The 21,183-nt window shown below is 37.2% G+C and overlaps 2 protein-coding genes, 1 long non-coding RNA gene and 1 pseudogene across 6 annotated transcripts; 3 read left to right on the forward strand and 1 right to left on the reverse strand.

Moving 5' to 3' along the window:
• Nucleotides 1–3,940: 3,940 nt before the first annotated feature.
• On the forward strand, nucleotides 3,941–5,725 carry LOC108854176 (uncharacterized). Of its 4 annotated transcripts, none has more exons than XR_008945095.1 (4): nucleotides 3,941–4,474; nucleotides 4,797–4,935; nucleotides 5,036–5,442; nucleotides 5,547–5,725. It is a non-coding gene; the product is annotated as an uncharacterized LOC108854176 (long non-coding RNA). The 4 variants fall into 4 exon arrangements; XR_001949845.2 differs by lacking the exon at nucleotides 5,547–5,725 and having other exon boundaries at nucleotides 5,036–5,091; nucleotides 5,231–5,499; XR_001949844.2 differs by lacking the exon at nucleotides 5,547–5,725 and having other exon boundaries at nucleotides 5,036–5,091; nucleotides 5,313–5,499.
• An 884-nt stretch (nucleotides 5,726–6,609) lies between these two features.
• On the forward strand, nucleotides 6,610–9,425 carry LOC108849787 (receptor-like protein 48; annotated as a pseudogene).
• Nucleotides 9,426–12,866: 3,441 nt separating this feature from the next.
• Nucleotides 12,867–15,715, forward strand: LOC108852384 (receptor-like protein 48). Its single transcript, XM_018625883.2, has one exon. It carries the CDS (start codon nucleotides 12,915–12,917, stop codon nucleotides 15,519–15,521), a length of 2,607 nt encoding a protein of 868 aa, XP_018481385.2. The 5' UTR covers nucleotides 12,867–12,914; the 3' UTR covers nucleotides 15,522–15,715.
• A 1,627-nt stretch (nucleotides 15,716–17,342) lies between these two features.
• LOC108851666 (3'-5' exonuclease) lies at nucleotides 17,343–19,457 on the reverse strand. Its single transcript, XM_018625125.2, has 6 exons — nucleotides 19,194–19,457; nucleotides 18,914–19,084; nucleotides 18,198–18,328; nucleotides 17,958–18,119; nucleotides 17,770–17,880; nucleotides 17,343–17,634 (listed from the first exon to the last, which is right to left on the reverse strand). Exons 1-6 carry the CDS (start codon nucleotides 19,408–19,410, stop codon nucleotides 17,602–17,604), a joined length of 825 nt encoding a protein of 274 aa, XP_018480627.1. The 5' UTR covers nucleotides 19,411–19,457; the 3' UTR covers nucleotides 17,343–17,601.
• Nucleotides 19,458–21,183: the final 1,726 nt, after the last annotated feature.

A 21,183-nucleotide genomic window follows, 5' to 3' on the forward strand; every position in this document is an offset into this window, starting at 1 on the left:
TAGACATTGGGTGATCAGGTTTCGAACTAAGGAATGTAAGTGAAAAATCAAACTATCAACCTTAAGCCTAGACACAATTCTAAGCAAGCTCTATGTCTAGATGAATGCTCATTTGCTAACATGTCTCAAACATCAAATGTCTTTGGTTGAATAACATGCAAGCAATCATTACTAACAAGTCTATTAGCTATCTTAGCATCTTTAACAACAAATCTCTTTGGCAAAGTACACTAAAAGCCTAGGAGAGTTGACTCAGGCATTTCATCAAACACCTGTCGGGTGAGAAATGCCTAGAGATCACCCTTTGAGTGGCCTACTCAAATGATGCATTAAGATCACTCTACTATGCAAGGAACAAGTATGATCTATACCTAAAACATCCTAGAACTAGCCTAATCACCCTTAATCACCCTAACCCATGAATCCAAAGGTGATTACTCACTAATCTCCATGATTCCTCTTAAACCCATGGTGGATTTCAGATGAATCATATAGAGAACTAGAAAAGAAAATCACAAGAACACAAGAACAATCAAATCCAAAAGAGAACTTTCTTCAAAGAGTTTTGTGTATTCAATAGATAAAAGATAAAAATGCCAAATGGTGGCTACATAGTACTTAAACATTAGGTTTTCCAAGTGCAAAAACGTGCACAACAATTGCAAAAAGGTCCTTGAAAAATAATAAAATCGTGCAGCAGATAACGCGGAGCGACCTCAGAGGGTCACTCCAGGAGGTCGCTCTGGGGTTGGGAGCGACCTTGGGGGGTCACTCTGAGAGGTCGCTCCAGCCTCCATTTTTGTGTCTCCGGGCGATGAAAACGCGAGCGACTTAGGTGGGTCGCTCTGGTTGGTCGCTCTGGTTGGGAGCTACCTTAGGGGGTCGCTCCGGAAGGTCACTCTGCGGTTCTCGACCATGATGGATATGCCTCTAGTAAATTGATCGTAACTTCTCCATTACATCTCCAAATGACTTGAAACCACTTCCATTAGAAAGCTAACTCAATTTTCTGTGTCTCCACAAAATCTTAGAAACAGAAGATTTCTCTAAGGCCTCCATCCATGCTCATCTTTCACCCCCTTTTGATCACATTGCTTCCAAATGTCTCCAAGAACTCCATGTGGTGTTCCAATACCTGATAGAGACATATGTATGCCAAATGCAACCTAAACATGTCTAAATCCTAATTTATATGATGCAAATGCTTATGAATGAATAGCTAAAACAATGCAAATATGCAAGATATCAACTCCCCCACACTAGTCCTTTACTTGTCCACAAGTAAACTTTCAAGAACCAAGGAGAAAATGTTTGAAGATGGGGACTCATAACCAAAAGAAACTCTTCTTAGTTCTCAACTTAACAACTTTGCATAATCATACCAAATAAGGAAGATGGGTCCTGTGTGGGAAAGGAAAAGAAATCGTGAGACATGGACTAAGGTGTTCATATTCCTATTTAAAGCATTCAAGGAATGGCTTTATTACACAAGGATACTCACAAAGACCAAGGAACAGATTATAAGGAGATATACTCCTATGTGGTGGATGCTACTACAAATCCGAAAGTGATAAATGTCTGGATATAAGAAAAGGGAAATGTAGTAAGCAGCATGATTGATCACTGGATAAAGAAATGATAAGAGTATCAGAAAGATGAGAAAAGAAATTCTCATAGAATAGTTTTGTTCCTAAGCTATTCATGGACTGAAACGAAAGGCAGCTGCATATAAGGCATATAATGCATGTAAAGGATAAAGACTAAGTAATACTTAGTGAAAGGAGTTCTATAAGAACGTCCCTGAACACTCCATGCATATATTATGAAGGAAATTCCTTGTGTTCATACTTAAAGAAAGGATGATTAGATTGATTGATTCTTGGACAGGCTATGATAAGAATACAATGATCTACAGTGGAGATGATAGCCATGAATATGTATTGAGATCTATGATCCAAAGTACCAAGAATAGAATGTGATATGGTCAAAAGAGAATAAGAGGATGAATCCATCAGATTCACGACCAAAGACCCATATCAACTAGGATCACGTCCAACCTAGTTCGACCTTAATCATCTTGGTTCTAGTCCAGCCCGTTCCGATCCGTTCCCTTCGGTCTTGTCCGACCTGAAACGTCCATAGTAAGGGGAACGGCATATTGATCCAAAAGTGGCTTAGTTTTGATGAACATCAAATTATAGCATGATAGCCATTCATGAACAAGTTATGGACATATAATAAAGAAGGTTCATGAAGAGTTTGGTCAAAAGCTATGAACGGGACACACACAATGGACATAGCATGATCCGAGTAGATCATGGATATACTAAGGCATTCATGGTCGAAATTTATCTAAGAAAGATAGACCATGTAATCATCTCGGTCTTGTTCCGGCCCCGTTCCGGCTTGGTCTCCTCGATCCTGTTCCGACTAAACCGGTTCCAGTGACCACTATATTCAAATCGTGGTATGGCTATGGACAAGGCATGTGTCCTTGGTCCATGAAAGACTTTACATAAGTACTTTTAAGACTTATGCACATCCGACCAAAAAAATGTATTGATATGATTGGCGCCTTGATATGGCAAGCCATACTAGGTCGGATAAGTTTTATGGATATGTTCAGACCATAAGACATTGATACTAAAGCCATACACGTCCCCTGCCATAAGTGTTATTGGCACTTTACTTAGATAAATTTGGCATGTCCGAACATGAGACAATGGGACATGATCAATATATCCTAAGTTACCTTCTAAGGAACTAAAAGTTTGAGATTGATTTATACTAACCAAACCCAAAAGAAAAGGGATTGTTTGGTTTTAATAAATGTTACAGGTTTATACAAGGTCTCAAACAGGTTATACACATTTGGAGAATGATGAAGAAGCACAAAGTACTACAAGTTCAGTCATGAGAAATGTTAGCCGACTTCTTCACCATGTCTACACCAACTACACATCTATGAAGTCTACCTATCCGTTTGGGACGTGGCAACAGAAGGACCAGTTCAAGACTTGGCGCCCATGAAAGCTAAACCATCAAAGTGTCCATGCGCCAGACTTGAAGAACGGAGGTCCAGAACAGGGGGAGTAGTGTGTGTTGTACTCTTTTTCCTTCACTTCGGTTTTGTCCCACTGGGTTTTCCGAGTAAGGTTTTAATGAGGCAACATTAAGCACACTACAAGTTCTATATGGTTCTGGCATCCAAGGGGGAGTGTTATGAATATTATGTTTATGGATGTCCAGCCCATTAGATATTTACTTGTAATCTTGGTCCGTTTATGGCCCATTGTATTTAGGCCCATGTCGCCATGTATTTCCTATATAAGGAACACTTTGATTCAATAATAAAACACAGTTTCACAACAACAATAAAAAATTAAGTCACTCACTGGTTCGGTAAGCGGTTTAACTAGTTTACAGGTTTAAGGGATTGAACGTGTTTCATAGAGTTGTCACGAACAGACAAAACACGAACCAGATTACCTATTGGGTTAGGAAGTTCGACTGTGGATCCAGATGAAGAAGAAAAAATTTGCATGTACAGTATAAATTCTTTAAATTAATACTCTATAAATTAATATATGCTAAAACCTTTCTATAAAATAATTTATTTTATATAGATAAATTAATAATCTCTATAAATTAATAAATTATTTTGGTTTAGTCACAACATTATTAATTTATAAAGGTTTCACGGTAGTTTTAATTTTCAATATTTACAAAATATAGATACAATTTTTTGTTTATTATATATAATTAATTATTATTTACATTTTAAATATACAATTATATGGGGGTAGGAGGGTGTGATCATTGCCATTTTCACTGTCACTGAGAACTAAGGAATCTTCATACACGGGTTTAAGGGATGTAACAGGTTTCATAGAGTTTTCACTAACAGAGAAAACCCAAACCGTATTACTTACCGGTAGGGGTGTCAAAATGGGTCATGACCCATGGGTTGACCCAACCCAAATTGACCCATTAACCCAAATGAACTGTTTATTTTTGATCCAATGGGTTAATGGGTTAACAGATTAATGGGTTAGCAGATGTATGGGTTAGCAGGTTTATGGGTTAACAGATTAAATGGATCTATTGGGTTGGGTCAATTCTTAACCATTTGGTTTAATTAAAAAAAAGATATATCTCTATCTTCTCCATCGACATCATCTCTCTCTCTTCTCATCGACATCCGCCGTCCGAGCTCGATCTCTCTCTTCTCCATCTCTCGCGATCCATCTTCTCCGGCTCGATCTCTCATCTCCTCCGATTTGGGTTTCGACCTCTCTCTTCTCCGACGCCGATCTCTCTCTTCTCTCAACTCGTCTTCATCGATCCATCGATCTCTCTCTCAACTCGTCTTCATCGATTCTCTCGACGACCCATCTCATCTCTCTCTCATCTCTCTCAGACCCTCTCGACGACCCACTCTCATCTCTCTCAGAGTCTCTTCACTGCGTTGAAGGTCTTTCCTTTTTCCTCTCCTCTCATCCTCTAATGTAATCACTGTTGTGGTCATGTATTGTTGATAGTTTGTGTTCTCGTGCAATCACTGTTGTGGTCATGTATTGTTGATAGTTTAGCATTACTTTGTTTGTGTTCTCGTGTATTCTCGTGCGAAGGCGTTTGTGTTCTTGTGCAATCACTGTTGTGGTCAATGGTCATGTATTGTTGCTTTGTTTCACGCTTCGTTGGTGATTTTTTTATTTTTTTATACAATTGTGGCTTTGTGTATCAAACTCTGAAGTAATTATATGGTTGGTGATTTTTTTTATTTTTTTCTACAGGAAGAGATAGAGATTGTTGCTCTCACTCTCTCAACCCTTTGAAGCTCTGAAGCTTATCTCTTCTGATTTGGGTCTCAGCCTCTCTCCTCTCAGAGTCTCTCCATCGATCTCTCTCGACGACTCACTCTCAGACCCTGTGGTAATTGTTCTTATTACGCCTTGTGATTTTGTTCTCGTGTGAAGGCGTTTGTGTTCTCGTGTATTGTTGATAGTTTAGCTGTATCTTACTCCTTGTACAGGTGCACTCTCATAGCTCTCTCCAGAGGTTCTTCTCAGTCTCATCCTCCATCTAAAGGTACCATTTTGGTTGACTTTACTTACTAATCACATGAACTTCTTCCTGATTTCTTCTGGTTAATGTTAACTTTTAGTGGGTTTTGATTTTTCATCATACAGCTTTGTTGATACATGTCGATTTTGTTTCTGCTTTTTAGTGATTCAGTTCGATTTTTCATCTCAACCCTTTGAAGTTCGGTTCAGTTTAATTCTTGTCACGTTTACTTGTAATGCAAGTAGCTCTGAAGCCCTGAAGCTCTGATTCTCTTCTCGTCTCTCACTCTCTCCACCCTTTGAGGTATGAATGTTGATGACTTGATGGGTTTTGTTGATCATATGCTGTGGAGACTTTGCATTTGCCTATTTACAGGTACCTGAAAGATCAATTTTCTTCATTGAAGATGCGAAGAAGGTTCAGGCTGGTTAATGATCACGTTTGTCTTTGTTTTTTTGTTTTTTTTTTTGGCATGGCAGGTTCATGTAGACGAACTAGTTTCCGAGTCCTCCCATGTGTTTTTTCTTATTACCAAACGTTTCTGTTTTTCTTTGTGGATTTTAACATCATAAAACTATTTTTTTAAAAAATTTTACATTTCTACAAGACTATGTTACCAGATTTTATATTTGTAAGTCACTTCTTAGCACTTGTTTAATTAAGTCTCTTCTTACTTGTTGAATTATGCAAACGTGATTTTTTAACATAGTCTCTGTTTACTTGTTTATTGAATTATTAGGTTGATGGGTCAACCATTAACCCATATGAACCATTTAATTTAATGGGTCATGGGTCAACCCAACCCATTTAATAATGGGTTGGGTTGACCCATAACCCATTAACAATCAACCCATTTGGGTTATGGGTTGGGTTGACCCATTTGACCCATTTTGACACCCCTACTTACCGGGTTAGGAGGTTCGACTTTGTATCCGGATCGGAAGAAAAACATTGCATGTATTTAAATTGCCAATATTTATAAAATATAATAACATCTTTTGTTTATATATAATTAATTATTATTCACATTTTAAATATAAAATTATATGTATAAATATCCATCTGATAGTATTGATACAAAATATATGGACAATACAATATATCCTTTTATATCTATTTTGCTAAATTTAAAGTCTTGCACAATAAAAAATATACAAGCAATGTTTAACATATTTAGGAAAATAAAATAAAAATTAATATTGCTCATTTGCAATACACTATAATATTGAAGTTTCAAATGAAACCGAACACACATTTACTGCAACATTTCTAGAAATATTTTCAAAATCTAGTTAGAAGTTAATTTCGCAATGGCAAAGACTTGTCCTTATAGGGGGTAGGGGGTGGGGGAGTGGGGTGGGGTCATTGCCATTTTCACTGTCACGAAGAAGAACTAAGAAATCTTCATAGGCTACAGAGCGTTTGGGAAGCAATTGACTAAAACACCACACACGGCAGAAAGTCGTTGTTTGTCGCTTGGATACTCTGAAAGGTAAATAACGTTGTGGACCATTCATCAATTAAGTCTTCATAGGAGACTTCGTTCTCTCAGAAAAAAAAAGTCTTCACAGGAGACTTGTTAAGACAAGCTTTCACTTCTCTCTTTTCACATCAAAAGAAACAAAAAGAAAAAAATCAAAGCTGAAAACAAAACACACAATGCATTCTTGTAGTGAGAGGAAGATAATAGTGTGGAGCTTGTGTTTAATTTTTTCTTTGTTTAACTCACTTCTTGTTTTTTGCTTCTCCTGCTAAACAATTGTGTCGTTCAGACCAGAAGAATGCTCTCTGGGAGTTCAAGAACGAGTTCCATTTTAATGGGATGGCGGCTAATGAGAAGACACAGAGGTGGACAAATAACACTGATTGCTGTTCTTGGGATGGTATCTCCTGTGATTCTAAGAGCGGCAATGTCGTTGAGTTAGATCTCTTGGGAAGTTCTCTCAGTGGCCCCTTGAGATCTAATAGTGGTCTGTTTCGACTACAATATCTCCAGAGCCTTGATCTTAGCTCCAACAATCTTGCGGGCATTCTACCGGATTCCATCGGCAGGCTTAAATACTTAACGGTTTTTGAAACTTTATGGATGCCGTTTCTTAGGGAAGCTTCCTTCTTCGCTCGGAAATCTTTCTTATCTCAGTCATCTTGATCTTGATGGTAACGATTTCACTGGTGAACTACCAGAATCATTGAGCAACCTAAACCAACTAACAAAGTTGCTGCTTGCATCTAGCAAGCTCAGTGGGAAGTTTCATCATGCACTACTCAATTTGAGTGAGCTCACGGCGATTGACTTTAGTTCTAACCAGTTCGAAGGTATGCTCCCGTCTAACATGAGCAGCTTCTCCAAACTGGAATATTTTGATATGAGCCTAAACTCATTTTCTGGACCTATTCCTTCGTCACTTTTCATGATCCCTTCATTGATCCGTCTTAACCTGGAGAAAAACAGCTTCAGTGGCCCTGTTGAGATTGGGAATATCGCTTCACCATCTAAACTTCAAGAATTATCCTTCGGAGGAAACAATCTAAGTGGGCCAATTCCGGGGTCTATATCAAAACTAGTTGGGCTCACATATCTCGACCTCTCTTTTTGGAACACTGAGAGGGGCATGGTGGATTTCAGCATCTTCTTGCATCTCAAGTCACTTACGTTACTTGACATCTCCCATCTGAATACAAGAAGTATCCTTGACTTGAGTCTTTTCTCAAATTTCACGTCACTTATCTTACTTCACCTTTCAGGGAATAATCTTCAAATCAGTTCAACTCTCCATCTTCCCGCACCTATCGGATCGTTGGCTTTATCATCTTGCAATATTTCTGAATTTCCCAAGTTTCTACAAGCACAAACCGGTTTGTTCTTTTTAAACATTTCTTCCAATCAATTCCAAGGGAAAGTACCAGAGTGGTTATGGAAACTGCCGGGACTGGACTATCTAGATATTTCTCAGAATTTCTTCAGTGGTTTTGAAGGACCATCGGATGTTATTCAAAGAAGTCCAATAGAAATGCTTGATATAAGTTCAAACAGTTTCCAACATCCATTTCCTTTGTTACCAAATTCTACGAGGCTATTCTTAGCCTCTGATAATCAGTTTTCAGGAAACATTCCTACGGAAATATGTGAACTGGTGGCTCTTGAGACACTTGTTTTAACCAACAACAATTTCAGCGGTTCTATTCCTCGGTGTTTTGAGAGCTTCAACACTACCCTTTCGGTCTTGCATCTTCGGAACAACAGCCTCTCTGGTAATATCCCAGAGGAATTTTTCAGTGTCGGCTTGATATCACTTGATGTTGGTCGCAACCAGTTGTCAGGGGAACTTCCCAAGTCTCTGATAAACTGCACTGAACTGGAGTTTCTGAACGTGGAAGACAATGAAATCAGTGACACGTTTCCTTTCTGGCTGAGAATGTTGCCGAATTTACAGATTCTCGTTCTTCGTTCTAACAGGTTCCACGGACCAATATTTTCTCCAGGAGATTCTTTGAGTTTCCCCAAGCTGCGAATTTTTGACATTTCAGAAAATCTCTTCAGTGGAGTCTTGCCATCGGATTACTTTGCTGGTTGGAGTACAATGTCGTCGGTTGTATACATTGAATATGATAAGCTCCATAGGTTTATTGGTTTTACATTTTCAAACTACCATAAGTCGGTGGTTCTGGCGAACAAAGGTTCGAAGATGGAGCTTCTTGGGAGTAGTTTTAGAATCTACAAAACCATTGATGTCTCTGGAAATAGACTCGAAGGAGACATTCCTCAATCCATCGGCCTGCTTAAGGAACTGATTGTGCTCAACATGTCAAACAATGCTTTCATGGGGCGTATTCCACCATCTCTTTCAAACTTGACCAATCTCCAGTCTCTAGATCTATCCCAAAACAGATTATCCGGTTCAATCCCACAAGAGCTCGAGAAACTCACGTTTCTGGCGTGGATGAACTTCTCCAACAACATGCTTGAATCCAATTCCACAAGGCACTCAGATTCAAAGCCAAGATAGTTCTTCATTCGCACACAATCCTGGGCTATGTGGTGCTCCTCTCAAAAGGTCATGCGGCGAAGGAGAAGAAGAAGCAAGAAAGCAAGAGAAAGAAGATGAAGAGAAGGAAGAAAAAGATCAAGCCGTGAGCTGGATTGCAGCTGCAATAGCTTACGCACCTGGTGTATTCTGTGGATTCGTCATCGGCCATATTCTGTCTTCGCACAGACATGACTGGTTTATGAGAATCTTTGGCTCTTCTCCATAATACAAGCATCGGTTGCCTGATGATATCTACTATGTTATAGTCTAACTATTTTGTTTCTAAATTACTATTGTAATATCGTCAATAAGTCGTTTTCGTTTTGTGTTTTTGTTGGAGTTAGCTTCGTAGTCAATAATAATAAGACTTCCTATTGTTCAGGAAGTTGTTGTCAGATAAAATCTTGGTCTGGACCATCTGCTACTAAGTCTGAGAACCTGTTTTCCGAGTCTAAGAATTCAAGACCTAGACATGGCCGCAACTTCTTTGTTGATGGCCCTTCGACTTTGTAATCAATAGAGGCTAAGAAAGCCATGGCTCTTGACAAACTCACTGAGCTTTGGGTCGTTGACCCTGAGAGAGCTAAAATGTTTCATCTTTGCTCAAATATTTTCATCTCAACTCTTTGTCTTTGCACATTTTCCAAGTATAATATTCATGATTTGTTACGGTGGAGTGATGGATTATACTCCATAACCTCTTTGTTCTAGAGACATAAGTATTCTGCAGACTAAGTGCATCCTTAATGGTGAGGTACCATAAAAAGTCCCTCATATAATTTTTGAATTATAAAAGAAATTATAGCCACTGATACATTGACAGCAAAACAATGCATCTCTTCCCACATTAAGAAAATTTCTTTATGAAGAAACGTCTATCTCTCTTTCCTTCCTGTTCCGTATTCTTTTTGTTTTTTATTCTTCAGAAATGGTCTGAGAGATCCTTGATGTGCATGTTCTAATGTTTCTTATTTAGTTTTTCTTTATGTCTATATTGAAAATGGTACTCCCTGGATAAGATACTTTCAGCTCTTTCATTATTACCATGAGTTTTGATAACATTAAGATGATGGAATCTGTTACGCACATCCTAAGAACTTACCAGTCTAGCCATTCCAGTGATCGTACCAGTTCTGCCAAGTTTTATCTTAATCAGATTTTTAAAAACAAATCGAGGCGTTTAGCACGACGGGACTGCATCCCACTTTTCCATAAAGCTATCCAAACTTACAGCGCATGAACTAACCGGTTGTATTGGATGGTGCGTTTAGTCACTGTCATGGTATGTTTCATTTTCTTGGGGCTTGAGGTTGTTATAAATGGATGGACTTGTGATCTTTAATTTTGTTGGTATCTAGGAACCTTATATCCACAACGACACGTTGATGCCTGCTTTTTAACTTTCCACTCTTCTTTTTTGCTGCTTACTGCTAGAACCCTATCTCTAGAGTGTCGTTGTGTTTATCTTTTCTACTCCGCTTCTTGAAGGTAAGTGAATAGTGTGCAACACATTTAACATGGCTTTAATGTCGATGGAGAAATTTCAAGAGGAAGAGCATTCACACATTTTCTTTCAGGTGGTTATGTTTGACATTTCAGTAAGTACAAGTATGCTCAGCTAATGATTGCTCGCCGAATGAGTTTTCTTTTTTTTTAACGCTGAAATCAAAACATATTATCCATAGTTTTTGGTACCAACAGAGGAACAGAAAGGAAGCAGAGCCACAAGCTCAAACAAAACGTAAAGAAAACAGGAAATAAGATGCCATTAGGCACCGTAACAGGAAAACCAAAACCCAGCAAGAGAGCATAGGAGAACGCTCGATAGTAGCGTGGGACCAAAGGGCGAATATGATATCAGCCTTTTGCTTCAAGAGATAAAAGGGAATGGAGCTAAGCTGGACCTTGGGCTGCTATGTAGGATTGGTATCACTGACTCGTTGTAACTGATTCCGCAATCCTGTTCGCTGCTCCGTTCCGTTCATAGGCTGCATGATCCAGTCTCCATCACTCTATCTTTTGAAGCAAGGCAACGATTTGTGAGGTGGTGTAGCCAAGACTGGGAACTAGCAATGGATAAGACGTGATCTCTATTGTGTCCTCGGTTGAGGTCTCAAAGATGATGTTATTATGTCGCATATTGTGCATGCATTCTACCGCCCAAAGCAAGGATGTGATGTTATTATGTCGAGCTTTATCACATAGGAAAAGGACGTGACAAATGGATTCAACCCTGGCTCTACAGCTTTGGCAAGTAGGGTCAATTGGGCTCCCTCTAGTTTGAAGTTGTTCTTTAACCGCCAGAGCACCGGATAGTGATTTCCAAAAGAAATGCTTGATCTTTGCTGGAGCTTTTATCTTCCAAATGTTGCTCCACATCTTCTTCTCAATCGGGGTAAGAGTGTAGTTGTTAGGGGGCTACGAATGAATTATTCATTCATTGTTATGCAGTTTTCTGCCTCAAGTTTTAGTACATTGTCATGAGTGAAGAGGCCTCAATATTTACAGTTCATAAGAGCAGCTAGATTTAACACCGTGGTAATATTAAATGACAAGGTATCATAGCGAATTATTAGTCTTTCACAAATATTTCATCATTTAAATCATTATATGTCTGCCATCATCAACCCATTAATAAAAATGACTACACATGCCTACAAATCATAAAAAGTTATTTTACAAACGAGAGTAGCTTATAAAATACAAATCCATTGCTAGAGAAATATAAGAGTAGCTAGTGAGGGGATCGTCTAACAACAACAAGTCTCCATCATGCATAGCTAAACAAGAACAAGGTGTGGTACACATTGGAAGTTTTGTTTTCCTGAAACTGATTTGTAAAATCTGTAAAAAACATAACGCCAACGCAGCCGGTGTGTGAAGCTGGCCATGGTTACATGACACCAAAGTTACCAGTATCGGCACGCCTATGGAAACAATCTGCAAAGGTAAGGCCAAGTTAGCCCGTCAAATGAGCAAGCACTTACGACAAGCTAATTAACATTCACGCAATCAACAGGCGAGTTCTCATTTCTAAAAAATTCAACTCACCACACTATCGACCCTACACTTACTCACATATTGTTTTCTTTTTAAAAACACTGCTGTAGACAGTAGACCAAAAGATAACTAGCAAAACATCAGAAATGGTTCATAATGAAACTATGCAATTTTTAAGCAAATAAAAAACAAATTCATTTGAAGCTTCTTATTACTTATCAACTCATCACACCATCTACCCTACACGTACAAGTTGTTTTCATTTGAAGCCACGCCGTTTACATTAACAATAAATAAAATTTATTATCTGTTTACTTTTATTAGTATATATAAATAAATCACTGACTAAACTAAACTACGTTTAAACAATATAATTCAACTCTTTGGCATAACACAGTTAGCAACTCTAAAATCTAATTCTCAGTAAAAACAATAATATATAACAACAAAAATTCATAGTAAAATTAAACAAACGTTAAAATTTCCGCGTGGAAGGCGGACAAGCCACTAATTCATAATAAAGACTCTAACAAACCTATACCCCGGCTTAAAAATGGGAAAATCCAAAAGTATATCAATTTGCGGTTTCTAATAATAAGTAACTATCAGACTTGAAAAAAGTTTGCATTTGGATAACCTAAATCACTCTTGAATATTCAATTTGTTGACATGACCTTGTGGAGCATTTACATGGAAACTAAAAGTCGTTGTTTGTTGACTTGACAAGTCTGGCCTAAAATTTCTACACAAGTACATGATATAATCCAATGATCTAGAGTCCCCAACATCGTTCGTTTCAAATAAAAAAGGCAAAAAAAAATGATGCATTCGTTTACTGAGAAAAGGATGATGATACTATGGAGCTTGTGTTTGATTTTCTCCCTTTCATATTTAGTAGTTGTTTTTCCTTCTCCTGTTAAGCCCTTGTGTCGTCCAGACCAGAGGGATGCTCTTTGGGAGTTCAAGAGCGAGTTCTATGTGGATTCTTTGGATGGGACGTATGTTGAGACGAAGCCATGGAGCTGGAGGAACAACACTGATTGCTGTTCTTGGGATGGTATCTCTTGTGATCATAATACAGGCATGGTTGATGTGTTAGACCTCTGGGGAAGTCCTCTTAGTGGCCCTTTGAGATCAAATAGTAGTCTGTTCAGACTACAAAATCTTCAGAGTCTGTATCTTGGCTCCCAAAACCTTTCGGGTATTATACCAGAATCCGTCGACAACCTCAAATATTTGAGGGTTTTGAGTCTTACTAGCTGCAACTTCTTTGGAAAGATTCCTTCTTCACTGGGAAATCTTTCTTATCTCAAAGAGCTCGATCTTTCTGGAAATGAATTCACCGGTGAACTACCAGATTCGTTAGGCAACCTAAAGCAACTCAGCAAGTTGAATCTTGCAACAACCAATATTGGTGGGAACTTTCCTCGTCAGCTACTCAATTTGAGCGAGCTCACATGGATCAACCTTGAATCTAGCCAGTTCAAAGGTATGCTCCCATCTAACATGAGTAGCCTCTTGAAATTAGAGTATTTTGATATTAGTGGAAATTCATTTTCTGGATCCATTCCTTCGACTCTCTTAGCGATCCCTTCGTTGATCCACCTTAGGATGAGAAGAAACAAATTCAGTGGTCCTCTTGAAATTGGGAATATCTCTTCACCATCTAGATTTAAAACTTTATACCTTGGAAAAAACAATTTCAGTGGTCCAATCCCCGGATCTTTATCAAATCTAGTCGGCCTGAAGTTACTTGACCTCTCTTTCTGGAATACAAGGGGTAGCATGGTCGATTTCAGCATATTCTTGCATCTCAAGTCACTTACGTTTCTTGATCTCTCGTATATGAACACAAGAAACGTGGTTGACTTGAATCTTTTCTCACATCTCATGTCACTTCGAGACTTGGATCTTTCAGGGATTAATTTGAAGATTAGTGAAAGTATCCATCTTTCCTCATCCATAGAATTATTGGTTCTATCATCCTGCAATGTTTTTGAGTTTCCTGAGTTTATAAAAAACAGAACCAATTTGTATTACTTGGACATTTCTTCCAATCAAATTGGAGGTCAGGTACCAGAGTGGTTATGGAGACTGCCAGTGCTGCGGTATGTAAACATTTCTCATAATTCCTTTAGTGGGTTTCAAGGATCAGTGGATGTTATTCAAGGATCTACAACACAAAAGCTTGATATAAGTTCAAACACATTTCGGGAACCATTTCCTTTGTTACCAACATCTATGATGTACTTTACAGGATCTTATAATCAGTTTTCAGGAGAGATTCCTTGGCAAATATGCGAACTGGTTGATCTTGATACACTAGTTTTATCCAACAACAACTTCAGCGGTTCTATTCCTCGGTGCTTTGAGAAATTTAAATTTTCTCTTTCGATCTTGCATCTCCAGGGTAACAGTCTTTCTGGCATTATTCCAGAGGAATATATCAGTGATTCGCTGATATCACTTGATATTGGTGGAAACCAATTATCAGGAGAACTCCCCAAGTCTCTTATCAATTGCAGTCGCCTCAAGTTTATGAACATGGAAGATAACAAGATCAATGACACATTTCCTTTCTGGTTGAGTTTTTTGCCCAATCTAGAGATTCTTGTCCTTCGGTCTAACCAGTTCCATGGGCCAATCTCTTTTATTGGAGATTCTTTGAGTTTCCCAAAGTTACGGATATTTGACATTTCGGCAAATTTCTTTACTGGAGTTTTGCCATCAGATTATTTTGCGGGTTGGAGTGTAATGTCATCGGTCATTGACATTGTAAATACTCTACCTAGTACGTTTGCCGGACGTCGCTTAGAATACTATCACAACTCAGTGGGTCTGACGAACAAAGGAATGAAGATGGAGCTGGTTGGGAGTGTTTTCACAATGTACAAAACTATTGATGTCTCTGGAAACAGACTAGAAGGAGACATTCCAAAATCAGTCGGTTTACTCAAAGAGCTGATTGTGCTCAACATGTCTAACAATGCTTTCACATACCACATTCCGCCATCGCTAGGGAACTTGACCAATCTCCAATCACTAGATCTGTCTCATAACGGTCTATCAGGCGCAATCCCACCAGAGCTCGGAAAACTCACATTTCTGGCGTGGATGAACTTCTCTTACAACGGGCTTGAAGGTCCGATACCACAAGGAACACAAATTCAGAGCCAAAATAGTTCTTCATTCGCTGAGAATCCCAGGCTATGTGGTGCGCCTCTCCAAGTAACATGCGGCGGAGAAAAAGAAGAAGAAGCAACGAAACAAGAGAAAGAAGATGAAAAAATTGAAGAACAAGATCAAGTACGGAGCTGGATTGCAGCTGCAATAGGTTATACATCAGGTGTTGTGTGTGGACTCACCATCAGTCACATCCTCATTTCATATAAACGTGACTGGTTCATAAAGATCATTCACTCTTAATCCAAGCATCACTTCATACGTGGATAGCGTTTCCTTGCAATAATATATAAACCAGTAAGCTTTTGTCTCAACTTTTTTAATGCTTGTTATAAATCATATGTGTCAGTCTTCTCTTCCGACATCCTATTGTCTTAAAGCGTAACTTGGATCTGTGTATTATGGTTTACATTGAAAGTAATCATTTCTTTCTTCTATGAGATCCTGGTATTCTCAAAATTGCTTTAGCGAGGTATTGAATGTTATACTGATTGCTTGCATTGAACTAGAACACTACATAGATAGCTTGAAACAAGCTTTTCCTGGATACAGTCAAGTGGTAGATGGTATTAAGCTAGATGAGCTTTTCACACTTAAAATCAATTGGTGATTAGTGGAGTGGTTCATCTATCTTATATATTACTAAGATCCTTTCCAATACCCGATGTGGAACACTTTGTGTCTAATACGCCTCCTCGAGATGATAGCTCTTTCAGCGTCAATCTCAGAATATTTGGATAAAGATCGATGGGCCAACTTTAAGCTACATCGATGTGGATCGGATTGGATTATTTGGATCGGGCTCTAATACTATGTTAAGCTAGATGGGCTTCACACTTAAAACCAATTGGTTTTAAGTGTGAAGCCGGTCTATCTTAACAGATGGTAAAACTTGGATCATCCTCAAGTTATGAAATTGTTTTATATTTACGTGTTCATGTTGTTGGTTTAATAAGTTTCCGGTTAAACACAATTTTGTTTTCATGTGTTTGCAGTGTCCGCTTTTGTTTCCATACAGTTTTGCTTTGATTTTTGTTTCGCTTTCCAAAGAATTTCCTACCATGTGTCAAAGTCTTGTGTGGTTTGTGCAATTGTGCAGAGGGCTGTCTAATACCACCAGCAAATGGAAGTGTCGAATAGAGTCCACAGCATATTTACAAACACAATAAATTAGTTTTAAAAGTGTATAATTCTATTTATGTATATTTTATAATCTCTAGTAAATAAATTATGAACTTAACAAAAAAAATTTAAAAATTGTTTAAATGCCAAAATATTAATTCGATTAAGAATATAAGTTTTATTTTTCCATACGATATTTGTTAAATATTTTTCATATAAATTCACATATCCTAGTTTATTGTGTTTGTAAATATGCTGTTAATAATTTTTGAACAAACCCATAAATAATTTGAGATCGCACTGGATTTGTCTATCTGATAATTTCGAGAGACTGGTGATAGTTTTCTCGAATCTTTTTTTTTTGTAAATTTAGTTTTCTCGAATCTTCATGCCAGTATTTAAAGTTTGAATCAGAAAACTCAAGATATAGTTTTTTGTTAAGAACATAAAGCCCATGATGACCTTAGTTTCTGAAATATACATAAAATAATGTATAAATAACTATAAAGACTCTATACTAGACATGTAATCTCATATATTGTTGGAGGTAGACTTCAGACCTCTATCAATGCCCGGCTCAATTCTAAAAAGAGTACATTGAATTCTTCAAACCTCTACATATTTTAAAAAATATGTAAATTAAATGTTTTTTTAATTTCTTTGGACAATCCTATTATTTCAATTTATTATCAATTCTCATGACGCGGTAAATCTACTAGTTACGGTAACTGTTGTGTCTACATGTTCAAAACTTATCAGTAACTCTTTCAATTTTCATGACAAGACTTGCTTGCATGGAATTGCATTGTCAGTTTTTGATTCCATCTTGTGGTCCAACTCTTACATATTTGTGTTTCCTGTTTTCCTTAAATAAGTTTCCCCTAGTTATCAAGCTCTTGTGCTTTTTGAGTTTCTAAGATTTATTTAAAAAGAACATAAAAAGAGACCGTGAAGAGCTTTTCAAATCTTTACATTGTTATTCCAAATCTGAATCAGAGAGCTTACCACAAAGCCCCTGGTTTCTCGATTGTTAACCATACCAGGACTTTATACTTTATCATATAGCGCAGAGACATGTAAACCGAGCATGAGTTACGACTAAAATGGACTGCAACTAGATACAATGTTCAAATGTTCTTTTGCAAATCCGTCAGAACTGCATCTAGTAGTTAACCTTTAAGGTACGTCGTCCACGTTATGATCAATCCACAGCATCAGGAAGGTCCTTTAGCACCTGCGAATATGTAAAACGCTCTCTGTTAGCTTCTAACTCATCAAATACAACTCAGACATGTAACAGAACTATACTTAGACCGATGTGTAACTTTTGCGTTAAGGTCTTTCCGTAAGAAAAGATGGTTTTACGTACGTGGTAAAGATGCCAAGAAGCATAAGCATCGGTTGCTGCATACTGTAACTGCTCCTTTGACAGAGGACGCACCTCCCAGTTTCCGAGCCTGATTCTATTCGGCTTAAGGAGCTGCAGAGAGTAATCCCAAAGTTGTTAAGAGAAGATTAGGATCAAGCTTTTGCAATCAACAAAGCCCCATGTGGTACCTCTTTGCAAACGAGTGTCTCAGTAAGTGACGCAAGGCCCCATTTTTTCAAACCTCCGCCAATTTTTCTGTTGGCTAAATCAGAAAGATCTTCGACATCTTTGATGGACACTCCATGGTCATGGAAAAGCTTCACAGAGTCACCGTTGATTCCAATACCTACCTACATATGAGTATTCAGAGCTTGAGCATACATGGCGTGCAAACAAGAACTTTGATCAATCCAAGATGTTAAACAAACCTTTACAAGTGTTGAATCCTCAATAAGATGTTGGAGACTCTGTGGGATGCCAGAGTGGATAATTTGCATGACATCACAATAACTATTATCTACACATATCTGCACAACTGCCACTTTCCCTGGGAGAACACCTGAAAAAATATCCATATTTTCGCTAATCATCAGTATATACCAGCAAACACTAAAGAGTTGATGAAAATGTCCCGTCGTCTACATCATAATAAGATCTTCAAAGAATTGACATGAGTTGAAGCATCCGTGGTTGAGATTTCAAAGTATTGTCAACCAAAAGATCATCTTGTATCTAAAGTGCAGGACAACATATAAAAAGAATAAGAATTTAACATTCATTCAAAAAAATAAATAAATAGATAAAAAGTTTACAGTTTCAAGAAACACTATCATTACAACATAGATGAGCAGAAGAGTATAAGAGGTATGCTTAAGAGCAACGTAGCGTATAAAATGCATGAAGCAATGGAGACTACACAAGTGAGCCATCTACACTTTCTTCAGATAATCAAGAAAGAAGATAACAACCATAAGCTGTTTATGATCTAAAGAGAAGAGAAGAGACGCATCCATAGAGATAAAATGCAGTAATGAACGAGATCAAATGCATTTGACTGAACATTGCAATACTATATAAAACTGAAACTTAAAAGGAGCAGAGACCAAGATAAGACCCTAATGGGATGGTTAGCATAATAAAATACCTTTTCGAAAATTGGGTCTCCACTCAATATCAAAGCCAATAAAAGCACGTCCAGAATGATCTCTCTTGGTATCGAGAACCTTAAGAAGCTGCATTGCTCGCCTATCAACATCACTAGCAGTCTTGCTATACAAAATCCTACCTCCAAACCTCATCGCTGGAAAATTCTTAGCTGCGAAAATTTAACATAAAGGATAAGAGAAATTTATAAGACGGGGAGATTCAAAACGAATGGAGAAAGGATCCATAGAGAAGCGTTCGTTGATGAGGTAGAAATTTACCTCTGCAACGAGAGAGTGGAAATCGCTTAGAGGGTGTGGGAGAAGTGATGGAACGAGGCAATTGGCGGCGCCGGATCTGATTCGGATTTGAGGTCGCAGGCCTTACGGTCGAAGAAGACGAAGACGACGATGATTGGGAGAGATGGGAAGCCTCGATGGCCTCGATTGCGACAAGATCCTCCTCTGTAAACTCCTCGTCTCCCCAACTTGACGACATTAGTTGTTTGAGAGAGAAAAAAATGGGATAGAATTATTACCTTGGAGTTGGAGTTGGAGTTGGAGTTGGAGGGAAGGATCTGAATGAATTTCGGACTCTTGGAAGTTTTCTTAATTTCTTTTTGAGTTGCAACTCATATTTTATTTATGAAAAAAATAAAAATAATAATATTAATTATCAAAAAAAAGTTTACGTTGTAAAATTCTAAATTATAAATCTCTAAAATCTTAAACCATAAAACCTAAACACCGTTAACAAAACTCTGTATCTCAAACTCTAAATGCTAAATCCTAAATTTTCTGAGGTTTTTTTTGTAAATTTTACAGATTTTTAAAAAATTTTGCTGAAATTTATTAATATTTTTATTAAAATAAATAAAGTTTGGGTATTAAAGTGAGTACAGTTTTAAAAGTTTGAGTATTAAAATAAGCAAAATAATTAGTTAGAGTATTAAACTGGGTAGTGGAAAATTTTAGATATTAAAATGTTTAATAAAATTTAGTATGGATATTTTTAGAGAAATTGCCAAAAATACCATTTTCATAGTACCACTTTTCATGTTTACACTAACCACTTTTACCACTACTTTTAATGAAGGGTTTAGATTTGAACGTTTAGGATTTAGGGTTTAGATTTTATGTTTTAGGGTTTAGATTTGATGTTTTAGGGTTTAGGGTATAAAGTTTAGGGTTTAGAGTTGAGGATTTAGGGTTTATAGTTGAGGTTTCAGGGTTTAGGGTTTAGGATATTGAATTTAGGGTATATAGTTTAGGGTTTAGGGTTTAGAGTTGAAGATTTAGGGTTTAGGGTTTAGAATTGGGGCTTTAGGATTTAGAGTTTTGGATTAAAATTTTGAAAAACATATAAAAACAAAGATATAAGAGTCTTTAACATTTTAATAAATAAGGTATTTTTGAAAATGTGTAGTTAGTGGTGGTAAAGATGAATAATGGTACCTTCAAAGTGGTATTTTTGAAAATTCCCCATATTTTTATGGAATTTTCTCTATTATCTATTTACAGTGGTTGCATATGAAATTCAGTGACGCCCTAAAAGTTCCCAGTGATAAAAAATATATTGGAATCGGTGGACCGACAAAAGAACCGGAGAATTTTTAGATCATGGGTCAAAATGGTTCGATTCGTTTCAACTAGGTTAAACCAAATTCAATTTAATTTTATAAATATAATATATGTATTATTTGCAAAAATATCATATCAAATCAAATGTTTAAGCAACTAAAATGCTTTGTTCTTTTATACAAATTTGAAATTTCATGAATGTTAATATTTGAATCATTAAAGTATTCTGCACAAGTGATTATATAATAATATTTAAACAAACTTAGAATTAGACATAAACAATACCTCGACGTGAAAATTTATGGTTGTGAATCTTGTAATTTGTGAGTTGCAAAGATGGCAAAAAAATGAGTTACAACGTTGTTTTATTCTTTTTTTACAAACTTGATTTTATTTTAAAATTTTGGTTTATATACGAACCCGAATTTGATCGGTCACAAATTTCCAGGATTTTAACGGTTTGATATGAATTTTTAACCGGTTTAACATTAACTGAGCTTTGTTATTTATCCAATTCAGACTGATTTATGGTTCATGATTTAACCCGGTCTGATCCATATTCAAAACCACTAATTGAAACTTATGGAAGCATCTCTCCTCGTGTGATTTTTAACTTCAACATGGGCAATATATATGTGGAGACATCAGGAAGAGCCCAAGATTCGAATTTTTTTTTCTTTTTTTTTTTGAG

Source organism: Raphanus sativus, chromosome 4, assembly GCF_000801105.2.
Source record: "Raphanus sativus cultivar WK10039 chromosome 4, ASM80110v3, whole genome shotgun sequence".
NCBI lineage: Eukaryota > Viridiplantae > Streptophyta > Magnoliopsida > Brassicales > Brassicaceae > Raphanus > Raphanus sativus.

Coding starts and splice junctions, on each gene's coding strand:
- LOC108852384 (XM_018625883.2), top strand. CDS start 12,915: ATGATGCATTCGTTTACTGAGAAAAGGATGATGATACTATGGAGCTTG.
- LOC108851666 (XM_018625125.2), bottom strand. CDS start 19,410: ATGTCGTCAAGTTGGGGAGACGAGGAGTTTACAGAGGAGGATCTTGTC. Junction 18,329..18,913: donor GAGACCCAATTTTCGAAAAG/GTATTTTATTAT, acceptor ATATTTTTTCAG/GTGTTCTCCCAGGGAAAGTG. Junction 17,635..17,769: donor CTTCTTGGCATCTTTACCAC/GTACGTAAAACC, acceptor ACATATTCGCAG/GTGCTAAAGGACCTTCCTGA.